Raw genomic sequence first — 12,157 nt, 5'->3', positions numbered from 1 at the left:
TCATATATTCCATTGCATTGCTTAACATCATGCGCTACATTTATGTCTTTCATTGCACAAAGTGGTGATTTTACAGTTACATTCAATGCAACAGTTTGATGTTATCGCTTTGGATGAAGCCGAATATGACGCCATTAAAACAGCAACTTGTGTGTCGCTGGACCAGTCATCATATACGCACCCTTTCTTTCCTGGCTTACAGGTTGTTATCGGTTATAAACCTCTTAACTCCCTGTAGTACGATGGAACGACCCTGCTGACTTTTTGCCTAATTAAACTGTTTTCTGTAGTTTCTATGATTAATGCTAACGCAGGCCGTTGAGTGGTGCGCTTTCAAGCGTAATCCACCGGATCTAGCCACAATAAATCATATAAATAGAATAGAAATAAGGGAGATCAGGTTGTAGAAGGAATGAGGGGCGTTGACTTGACAGCGCAACATCTATAACGTTGGCAGAAGAACAATAAAATGTATATAAAAAGATCTAATAAGGAGGGAAACGGAAATGCGTGCAATAAGTGCTACAAAAAATGGCGAACTGGAATAATAAAAATATGCTGTGTGCAGTAAACTGTGATTTTACTGACTCTAAGTTACGTTTTGGTCGACCAAATGATAAATCTACAATTTATAATCGATTTGTACATCAAAATTTCATAAATATGTAAACTAATTCCTCTGCACCGCTTATAATACAAGTTATCCCTAACTCCCGATGAAATGTCTGATGTGGAGCAAGAAGCCTCTGGATACGTGGATAATGAGCAAAATGAAGGACAAGAAGCCGCTGAAGATCTTGAGGAAGAGGGCGAAGACGACGAACAGTACGTTGAAGAGGAGGACGAGTTCGAGGTGGAGGAGAAGGATCCCTTTGAGCTCCTCAATGAGAGCGATGAGGACGATGAAGAGCAACAGGCAATGTACAAGGAGTATCAGGCGGTGGTCAACGCTATTGATGCCCAGAACAGGATTATAAAAGAGCTCAAGGCAAAATCCAATCGACTGCTGTTCAAGAAGTGCAAGACTTATAGAGACAAGCAGGAATATAAACAACTTAGGGTCTGCCAGGAGCATGAGGAGATCCACTTAAAGGTCCTCGTGAATAGAGCCATGCACCTCCAAAACTTCGGTTCACCTAGGCGCTACAGAGATATAGAAATGGAAGTCACAGAAGACGAGCATGGCTACTTCTATACAGAACTACAATCAACCTTCTCAGGATTTTGTCCCACAAATTCGGCTGACGAATATGAGTCGGATTCTGAATCGGATAATGGGCTATGTTGTACCTAGTCCAAAGTTTTTCGGTTTTTCGGCATATTGACAGCGAAAAGTTATGAAAATAATTAAATAATTGTGGCATTTCCGCCACATCACTCTGGGCACCACATATCTACGACACTGCACTGAAAAAGGGGAAAGGCTGGAGGGAATGTGAGTACAAAAAAATTCAAGAAAATTTCAATAAAAAATGCAAGTTCATGCTAAATTTAATCAAAGTAAATATATATACATACTTTTACTTCTTAATTTTTTTTTGTGTTTTTTCCATCGATTTCTAAAGTACATACATATCTTCCTAGCAGTTCTTTTAGCTTGGTTTTATAGTTGTGAGTCGAGCGGGGGAGTGTAGTGCAATAGCAATAAGCGCAAAAACAAGACGATTGTGCCCCCAGACAGAATGAGGGGATCAAAGCAAAACAGCCATAAACAAATAACCAAAGAGGCACAGAAAGACGCCAGTAGAGCAGAATGAATCGAAACGAACTGAATTGAACCAAAACTTCTCTCGATGATTTCTTCGTTCCTCCTTCTTTTATTATGCCTCAATTCTCACTCTCCGCCAAGTGCCACGCCCATTGTGGCGCTTAATGGGGAACACGTGATAGCTTGACGTTTTCTACACAACTGGTCAATATTTAAATTTTATTTACATTTAGAAATATTTAGATTAAAGCAAAATATAAATTATTTATATTGAAAGATAATTTATATGGCTTTGCAACTTAGAAATTTATAAGGAGGAAAATTCAAAAACGCGATTTTAGAAGGGGAATGTTGTCGGCGCCAAATTCGCCAACCCAATGTGCAGAAGCAGCGGCTTCGACTGCGTTGCGACGTCACCTTGCGTCCATTCACCCCGTTCATCATTGTTTATGAGTGTGTTTGGTGCCCAGACACAAAAACAAGCACACAATAACCGTATACAGCAAAATTCCTTTAACTGCGCTTCGATTCCATTCCGTTTTCCATCTGGTTCTGTTTCTGTTTTTTGGACCTCTGCCTTGGGTCTTCTGTTCTTGTCTCTTCGCCCCCTACCCAATTCTCCAACCCTTCTGCATTCTCCTGATTGTTGTTTTTGCACTGTCTGCGGCTTGGGTATTTTTTACGCGCCTCTGCTCCATTCCACGTTCCCAGTCTCCCCGTCTCGTTTCCACAACCTTGGTATATCTCACCGCCGCCCAAAAAAAAGTGTGCGAAAAAATACTCTAGGAAGATACAGAATCGCAGACTTGGATCTAGGAGAGTCGTAATTATTCATGTTTTTTTTTATGTATGTGTAACATTGGCGAGCCAGTGAAACGGAAACTCAATAAGAAAAAGGAAGAAGAATAAAGGTGTCATGCACCACCAGAACAAGCTCCAGTGGAAGGGCAGGGCGGGCAGAAGGTAAAAGAATTGCGTCTCGTGTTGATGATTTCTATTTCTGGTGGACAGGTTTTTGTGAAATAGACTTTCGCTGGTGGGGGTCACACAACCAAGGCAAGACTACTGCCTTCTTGAATATTTTTGCCTTTTACCCGCCGCATGTGAATTTGGATCTTTATGAACCCACTAAACCGATAAGTGGAATACACAATTTTACTAGAAACGTAAATTACGTATGGTTTTTTTTTTAAGGGCTGGTATGTTTCGGTTCCAACAAATAGTTTTCTAAATTAATTTCGCATAAGAAGTACCAACCAATGTCAGCAACACACACAGGCGCCACAGTATGTAGGCGGTTGAGAGGTTTACAAATGTCACATTCTTAATCGCAACAGCAACAGCACTGTCTGAGGGTCAAAGTTCAGAGACACGTACATTTTTGTTGAGTGGATTGGTCGGACGGAGCAGAAGAGCAATAATGGCTGTCGTCTGGCAGAAAGGCTTTGCTCCCACACAAAGCACTTGGTATAGAAGTGGAATACAGTCGTCGTTTTCTATGTCTAGGTTTGCGTACCGAATAAGTAAAACAATCACTATAATTTGTCCCGGTTATCGACAGCTGCACACGTGTGATACAAGGGATATTAACTCATTGGTAATTATTCGAAGTTGAATTCAGTGTTGTTATTTCACATTTTAAAGAATTTGACTTGGAAAGGTGTATTTTTTCAGTTTTAGACCGTGTGATTTAGGTTTTCGTATTAAAGATCAAAAACATTGTATCGGGGTAATTGCTTTGTTTGTTATCTCTAAATCTGTTTTCCCTTGCTAACTTTTCCTTTCAATAATCAATTATGATAATTCAATTATCTCTTACCAATGTGGTTAAAGTACTTTTGTCTGGGACTAGTTTGCATCTTTGCATGTCCTTGTAATTTTTTTTTTTGTTTCTTCTGTTTTGGCATGCATATATAAACATGTATTGCTTCCACTAATTTTGGAATATACAGGGGTTTTTATAACCGTTTTGTTCAGGATCACTAGTCGGTCGACTTGATCATGTCCGATCATAGTACGTTCCAGAACAAGATAAGTCTATTAATACTTACTGGACTACAGTTTTTTATTACTTAGTCTTAGTTGCAGTGGTATGTCCTCCTTCAGCAGCAGTTAATGCTTTCATTCTGCATTTCTTGATAGAGTTACTGATCCCGATGACAACAGAGGACATTGAACTGCACCTGCATTGGGCATCCCTGCCACATATATAAATAATCCCGACAAAGGGAAAAGAAATAAACAAACCCAAGGCAGTCGGGTATGCTTTTAACTTGACCGCCTGCGTCGCTGATGATGATTACGGCGGAGCAGGTGCAAAACTACACATAAAAGGCAGGTGCAAAAATTGTAGTAAAGTATACGGCCAACGAAAAGGAGAGCCACTAACTGGCCTTACAACAGACAGCGGACTTAATCAACAACCACGTGAGTCAGGTATAGCTTTGTTCTCATTTTAGTCCTTTCGGGATAGACGTTTACGTTTAAATGGATCGGTTTTTAAAAGTTAAGGGATACTTTCGTACGATCCCAGTGGGAGTGAAGTCCTTTATGGGGTTCGGTCTTGTCACTAAATATTTAGTAACGTAACATATCCAGTTGCAGGCAGCTGTTCGACATTGATGTCAGTTGCAGCCTAAACCGACAGTTTGAATGGCTTTTAAGTTTGGAGAACAAATAATTACAGAATTTTTTTAAATATGCCATGTTTGACATGAGAAACCTACATTAATGATTCTTTTGTTTGTAACAAGCTATACTAACCCCATACCCAGTTAAAGTAACCCGCAAATACTCAGATTGTTCACTTCCGTTTGACAATGCTTTTGTCCATGTTTTGGATGCCCCATCTGTCTGTCTACAGCATCCAGCTAATGTTTTCTAAGCTCGAGGCAGACTGTTGCTGGAGGAGCGGTATGGGTGGTAAAAATTTAACGATTTGTTTTGTCTGGTGTTCTGCTTTCTCTGCTTCTGCCGCTTTGCCCTCGTCAAATTTGCAATGTCAATGACGTCGGCTTCTCCCTCTCCTCTTGCTACCCGGTACCGCAGTCGTAAAACATCAACCCTCAGCCAAATAAATCGCACACGAAAATAAAAGCGAAAATCTTGGCTGGTTATGGGCGTGGTCCACGAAGTGGACCTGAGCTATAAACCCCGATGGTCTGAGCTAACGTAGATCATTGTCCTTGGCTGGGTTCATTCACATTCAAATGGAGCAAGAGCATTGGAATGAGAAGGATTCGGTGCGGGGGCAGAATGGAACGAATGGAATGGCACAGCAAAACAAAAACTCCGATAGCATAAAGCTTATCCGATAGATGCTTATGATATCATAATTATATCTGGTGTATTAAAACTTTCATTGTATGTGTTACACATCGTCGTTAATTTTTTTTTTTTTTTTTTATTATTATTATTATTTTGCAGTTCGATGTGATGTATTTGATGTATCTTGAAAATCAGCTAAATTTAATCTAATGTTTCAAATTCTATATTTTGTGCAGTGCACACAATTTGCTGATGAATTTCGTTTGTTGATTTTTGTATTGAAACGGCGGAACAGCAGAACAACAATGACAGAGCGAGCAACCTCATCCTCGGTCCGCATCTGTCTGGGCCCGCGTTTCGAACTTTGTCATCCAATGCGGCAAGTCCTGTGGTCTGGTCTCTGGTTCTGCTAGTGGTGGAGTCAAGCCAGTTTTGTTGCCATTTGCCAGAGGTGTTTTTGTAACCGACCTAGGACTTACCATGTGCTATTGTCTGCTGCAGTCGGCTCGGTTCAGTTGAGTTCTGCTCGCTTTGGTTTATTTTGCTTTTTGCTTCCCCATTTCGAGACATTTGGCGGGAAAACTCCTCTGTGCTGTGAGCTTCACTATCAAAACAGAACGGGCAAGAACCAATTCGGTGTAGCTCTGCTGTCAGCTCTGATAGGGGGACATAATGAAGGGATGCCCAGCCCAGTGCGAAAGGTGCCGCACCCGAGGGAAGACTGCTATAACGGCAAAGAAGAGGGCTGCAGGAACAGGCTAACAGACGGGTCAGAATGTGGAAAGCCAAGTGCCAGAAGCCGAAGTCAGATAAACTGACTAGACACCCGAAGCCCCTGAAATTAAGAGCAGCGGCCAATCTCTCGATAGGGCTATAAATGCGGTTGGAATACTAAGCCTTAGTAAGTAAGGCATAAGAGTAATGAAATAATTATTAAATATTAAATGCACAATTGAGTACGCGATCATCAGTATTCTTCGCATATTTATTTCGAACGGTTTAAGCAACAAATTATGTGTGCGAAGTTTTGACGTAAACTGTGGCAACATAATTCCGTGCAATAAGGCGACAAGCAAAGTCCTTTGCTCCCTCTTTGGTTTTTGAGCTCTTCAGTTAAGTTCATTCGTGTCTTGACAGCCAGGTGAAAGTAAAACGGCAATCTGACCAGTACTCCCTCCAACCCGGATTCATGCTCTTCAAGCTAGTGGCTGGCTGCTTTTCCATTCTCAGGTCGTAAACTGATATAGGGGTCGTCGACTGCTAATTTGTGGAAAGCAAACAAAACACAAAATGCGAGATGAACAAGTAAAAGCAGGTTAAGGGGCGAAAGAAGCCACACGTGCTGTAAACTAATCGTTGCTGGATGGTGATAAACTGGCATTTCATAATGTTTTATTTTTAGCGTGAATGTAGCGATTTTATTTATTTTAATTGACGATATGGAATTTGACTGCTAATTAGAACTAGTTCAAGGCAGAGCTCACATCAACTCATTGACAGCCTTTCTTCGCGATATATATATTAGTTTATATTTTAATTAATATACATTAACTTTGGAAAAAAGCAAACAAAATGGGTGAGAAGTTTAGGCAAATGTTTATAATTTTTGGGTTAAGCTACCTCCGCCCGTTGGGCAATTAAAATTGGAGCTGGGGCCAAGACAAGCTCAAGTAATTTGAATTGAATGAAGTGCGCGACTGTCTGCTTACGCACCTGGAAGTCCAAGGAGCTTTAAAGAAATCTCTTGATGGGATGAGTAGAGCGCACACGCACATGGACAAAAGGCGAGATATCGTCTGGGAGTTCTTTTGTTTAGGTCTTTGACTGGGTTGCTACCACATTATACCACTTTAAAGCCTTCCCCTCTGCACTCTATTCGATGCTGATGTTATTTGTGGTGGTTGCTTCAGGCAGTTTTTTTGCGTTTCTTTTTTTTACATTTCCTTGTTTCTGCGCCTCACCGCCAGACGATACCCATAAGCTGGCAGGAGTGACGCACCAAATCCAAATGGGGGACCCAGAGACTTTTCAAAAGTGCGTCGATATTATGTGCGTAGCCAGAAAGCAACGCAACGAGATGGCCTTCCTTCCATCGCCATACGCTTTTTAGAAGCTGAACCGAGAAGGACCAAGTGCGGAGTAGGAAAAGGCAGACTGGAGTCAGGACTCGTTTCGGGCTTAGCTGGCGTTGAAAGTTTAACGAACCCTTGCCGTTTCCTGCCCAAGGACTTCGCCCTTCTGCCTTTAGTATTTAAACACTAGCCTTCAGGGCTCAGCGTTTTTATTACACATTTTTTCTTTCCACCAAACGAAATACAAGAAGAACCTCAGAAGAAAAAGGATTCCAGCGTCCAGTTTTCGGTTTCAATTTGACTCAGACGCCGCCGAACGCCACTAACCCATGTTACGGCACTAGGCGGTTTTACTTAGCTTTCAGTGCGAAAGAAATTTTGTGGTTCAGGTGATCTGAAAATAGTACCTTATCCTTATCCTTTATCCTTAATATTAAACGAGCCTTGTTAATGATGCGAACAATCTAAAGTCAGTTATTTATAAGATATTCATTATTCAGTATTTATTTATTTTGAATTCGTTTATATATTTTTTTTTGTATTGTTTTTTTTTTTGCCTGCGACATTGCTAAGAGCTAGATCCAGTGTGGCCTAATATTCGATGGAGTAGTCGAAGGTACCGAACTGGGCGTACTTCTTCTCAAAGTACTTGGCAAAGGTGTCGACGTAGTAGACCTTGACGTCCTTAAAGAAGCCGTTAGGCACAAAGAAGTCGGACTCATCGATCTGGCGGTCGAAGGGATAGCCGAAGGGTTTGGTGTCCACGAACCGGGTGCCGGAGCCAACTCCCGAGGAATAAGTGTAATCAAAGTTAGAGAACTGTTCGTACGTCTCGGCGAATGGCGAGACAAAGAAGTAGAACTGCATGGGCATGCCCTGCTCCCATCCCTTGGGCAGTACCAGGCGGTCGGGGAAGGCGTTATGCGGCTCGCTAATGTCGAGGGGGAAGTCGTACTTGCCCTCGCTGGCCAGCATCACGTACTTGTAGAGCTCGGTGTATGTAATCCTGTCCTCAGCAGTCCAGCTGAACTCCTTGGAGCTGCGCTTGATGGTATTGGTGCCGGCAATGAAGGGGTACACAAAGCTGTCAATCTGCACGAAGTTCTTTCGGTTGTAGTCTAGTGGTATAACGCGGCCGTATTCATCGAACTTGGGGCCCAGGAACACGCGGACAACTCCCTTCTGCACCTTGTCGGACTCAATGGTGAACTCGAAGTTGAAGGGTTTGTGGTTAAGGCGGGCCTGACGGGCCAACAGAGCCTTGTCCCATATGTACTGGCCGTCGACGAACGTCATCTTGTCGTTGAGCAAGTTGGTCACATCGAAGTCCACAATGTCGTAGTATGTTACCAGTTTGCTGACGCTCACATCCTTGATGGTGATGCCCTCGTAGAAGAGATCTTTTTGGGTGTACGGCTTCAGGTAGTACTTGAAGGTGTAAAATACATCGGTGAACTTTTTGTAGAAGGTGTAGAAGAAGGGATCGCGCAGCATAGTCTCGAAGTTCAGGAAAATGTTAGGGAACACCTCCATGTCGGTGTAGTCTACATCAGCGAAGTACATATGGGCCAGCAAGTAGTAGTAGTTAAAGAAGTACTTGTCAAAAGTGTCAGCATTGCCCTGCAGGTAGTTGCCTACAATCTTAATAGCCTCGGGCTTGTGGAGGTCGAACACCTGACCGTCGGCGGTTTTGTAGAATCCTGTCTCTAAGACCTTGTAGACGCGGCTGAAGAAGTTCTGGATTTGGTTGTACATCTCAAATTTGCCGTAGGTGTAGAAGTCATAGTAGTTCTTGCGGTAGCTGTAGCCAATGCCATTGTAATAAATCAGCTGGGGATCGTAGCCGTACTCTATTTGCTTGTACCAAAAGAAATCGGGGATCTCGCCAAAGCCGTTGGCCAGGCGCTCCTGGTAGTATCGGGCCAGGATCTGTTGCACACTGTAGATCCAGTACTCGCCGCGACGGTCCTTGTCCAATCCGAACTGCTTGCCGTTTAAGAAAAAGGCGTAGTCCATGTTCAAGTAGTACCAGTAAGCGTTCCAGCCAAGATCCTCGGTGAAGTAGGTCATCTTAGTTTCATCGTTGAAAAAATCGATGTCGCGGGTGTAGTCTACAGGCATGTAGAATTTTTTTAGGCCCTTGACAACATCAACGTACTTTGGATCGTTCACAAATTGGGCGAAGTTTTCGCGCAGGAAGTACTTGTCCTCGACATACCACTCCTGGTCTAGACCCATCATTTTGTACCACTGCCATGTCTTCCAGTCCTTGGTGTAAAAATAGAAGTTGCCGGTGAACTCACTGTAGTCTTTGTAAAGGATATCCTTGTACTCCTTCTCGTACATGGTCAACTTGCTGAAGACCTCATAGTCGAACTTTTCGGCCGCGTACACGAACTTGCTGTTAAAGAAGTACTGGGGAAAGATTTCGTAGATCTGGGGTAGGATCAGACCTTCGAACTCGGGCTTGTGGATGACAGCCAGGGTCAGAGCGTAGACGAACATGCCCTCGTTCACGTGGATGCGGGCCCATGCGACGTTGCGGACGAAGGTCTCCCAATCCTTCGCGTAGTAGAAGAAGTTGAACAGACCGTAGGCCTGCTTGTGGTGAGTTTTGACCAGGGCTCCGAAGAACTCTCCCTTGGGAAGCAGGGCTCCAAGCTTGTAGGATTCCCAAAACTTCTCCATGTAGAAATCGAAGGTCTGTGGGGAAGTACAAGGACATGGATAGGGTTTCAGTAAGAAAGTGGAGTTCTTGATGCACTCACCTCGTATTGAGCCTTGTCGGTGATCAGCTTCTGGCCCATCTTAATCCACTCCTCGAACATTAGAGGCTCATCAACACGGTGAACGATCTCGAAGAGGAACTTCTGCTTTTCCAGGAAGTTCTTGTCGGCGATCTTTACCTTCTGCGTGGGCACGCTAAAGGCAGTCACACAGGCCACGAGAGCCAGTATCACAAGGGTCAACTTCATCCTTGGTCCTTTCGCTGCTATTCTTTGGTTCCTCAACTGCTCCGGCTTTGGTTCGCTCAACGACCAACACCTAAAGTCTGTTGTCTTGACTGCACCCAACCTGGGTCTTTTATACCCCCGACTGGAGCCTTGCATTGTACCGTATCAGCGGCAGACTCCCGTCATCAGCATAGGTCGTCGCATAGGTCCAGTCCCGGCCGAAAATAGCGGGCCACGTTATCTTTGGATGCCCTCATCATTCTGGAGGCATGCCTCAATTCAGGTGGTGATAAGATAAGACCCACGACCTCGTCGATCGTCTTCAACGCGTTCCTGTTGTATAATTGCCGATCTTTCTTGGCAATTGGCGACGGTGACTGTGAATTTTTCACTGCACTGCGATAATAACTTGGAGCATCATGATTGCTTTGAACTGCCCACCTCACTGTTATGTGCATAAGTCATATCAGTTCAGGGTTTATTCTAGGTGTTTTCGTTTTTTAGATGAATATTTTGCATTACCATCCGGAACAGTACGATTTGCTTTCAGGGTTGGTGAATACAATGGAAATTTACACTGATTTTGGTATTATACACATCATAATTATATATCAACCAATTTTTATACCCGTTACTCAAAGAGTAAAAGGGTATACTAGATTCGTTGAAAAGTATGTAATATTTAGAAGGAAGGGTCTCCGACATTTATTTATATATAGCTTTTATTTAGCTTCCCATGAGTTAAGCCAACTTTTTGGATATTTTGTGTTTCACCCTGAATGTAACAATGCGGTAGGCTGAAATTTTCATACGATTTTTACTATTTGTGATGTTCTGGTTGCTCCTGGATACCCGTACTTCTGCTGACTCTCTCTTTTTGTTTTCTTATTATATACGGGTATGTACTGACTTTTTTCTTTACTAACCATGTCGGGCCGAAAATGGAAAGTGAAAAAAGGAATTCAACAGATGGGCTAAGTATATGCTAAAATATCTCCACTCGCCTTTCCCCGTCCCGTGTTGATATTGGAGTAGAGTTTGATTTGCCATAATCGTATATGAGTTGTTCACCCAACATTATGTATTCACTTTATGTTTGTGACAACATGTATGTCCGAAGTGTTTTTGTTTGCCTTGGTCAAAATGCCACACGAAAATTGCGAATTAAATTGTTATCACCTCCACCGTTTGTTTGTTTGTTTGTGTTAGGGCTATAACTCTGATATTGCATTTATGGGGAACAAACAGCGAGCAAGTTGCATAAATTGAGTTTACTGTGGCGACAATTATAACAACAATAATTAACATCAACAATAGTTTAACAATTAAATAACTGCTAGAGACCTACATAAATGTATGGTGGTATTCAAGCCGAACGGCTACTAAGTTTTTGTTAAGAAATAAACAAGGCAGAAAAGTTCCTCAGCTTGTGAAAACAAATCAAATTTTCAGAAATTTCAACCTTCTAGCTTTTGTATTACCCGAGATCTCGAAGTTCATATGGACATGGCCTAATCGACTCTGTTAGTGATCCTGTTCAGGAATATACCTCATCGGGTCAGCAAATCCATCTACTTATTATATAAATTTTATATTTCTTCTACGACTAACGGGTATACAAATTGGCTTAGTTATTCTAAGATTAATCTGAAATTCTTTCTCAGATGGAAAAAATTAAAAAGAAAAAAACGAATTCTAGCCATATTTAATTTTCCGCAATTTTTCTAGTTTTTCCTTATAGTATAAGGCGCAGAAAAATAAAAGTAAGTCGAAAAGCATACAGGTCAAGGTGCTCGCTCAAAAGAACAGGACGAAGTTTTCCTCCTCAGTATCAACAGCAGTAGTTTATATTATAGTAGTAGTAGTAGTAGTAGTAGTAGTATCATATTATAGTTTATATATCGAATCGCTTTAGATATTATTTGTGATGTGGCATTGTAAATTTTTTTAAACTAGTAAGAAGTATTTATGATATATTATACATATACATATATATACCACAACATTGAAAAATATTGCAATACAAAAATATAAAATGTATGACCTATTAGCAAAATGAATAAAACAATATTTTTTTAATTAACTTAGCCCCTTCTACATTCAACCCTCCTAAATTAGATGTTTCAACCACTTGAAACCCCTCAATAAAGCTGTCC

At 41.9% G+C, this 12,157-nt stretch overlaps 2 protein-coding genes across 2 annotated transcripts; one reads left to right on the top strand and one right to left on the bottom strand.

Moving 5' to 3' along the window:
• The first annotated feature begins 577 nt into the window (after window positions 1-577).
• Window positions 578-1,913, top strand: LOC6736191 (pescadillo homolog). The gene is made up of 2 exons (XM_016170548.2): window positions 578-1,435; window positions 1,588-1,913. Exon 1 carries the CDS (start codon window positions 722-724, stop codon window positions 1,292-1,294), a length of 573 nt encoding a protein of 190 aa, XP_016029616.1. The 5' UTR covers window positions 578-721; the 3' UTR covers window positions 1,295-1,435; window positions 1,588-1,913.
• Window positions 1,914-7,494: 5,581 nt separating this feature from the next.
• On the bottom strand, window positions 7,495-10,108 carry LOC6736190 (larval serum protein 1 gamma chain). Its single transcript, XM_002083050.4, has 2 exons — window positions 9,816-10,108; window positions 7,495-9,750 (listed from the first exon to the last, which is right to left on the bottom strand). Exons 1-2 carry the CDS (start codon window positions 10,020-10,022, stop codon window positions 7,639-7,641), a joined length of 2,319 nt encoding a protein of 772 aa, XP_002083086.1. The 5' UTR covers window positions 10,023-10,108; the 3' UTR covers window positions 7,495-7,638.
• Between the last annotated feature and the right edge of the window lie 2,049 nt (window positions 10,109-12,157).

This window comes from Drosophila simulans, chromosome 3L (genome assembly GCF_016746395.2).
Source record: "Drosophila simulans strain w501 chromosome 3L, Prin_Dsim_3.1, whole genome shotgun sequence".
Lineage (NCBI taxonomy): Eukaryota > Metazoa > Arthropoda > Insecta > Diptera > Drosophilidae > Drosophila > Drosophila simulans.
Note: the sequence above shows the minus strand (reverse complement) of the source record. Positions and strands in the feature narration are given on the sequence as shown.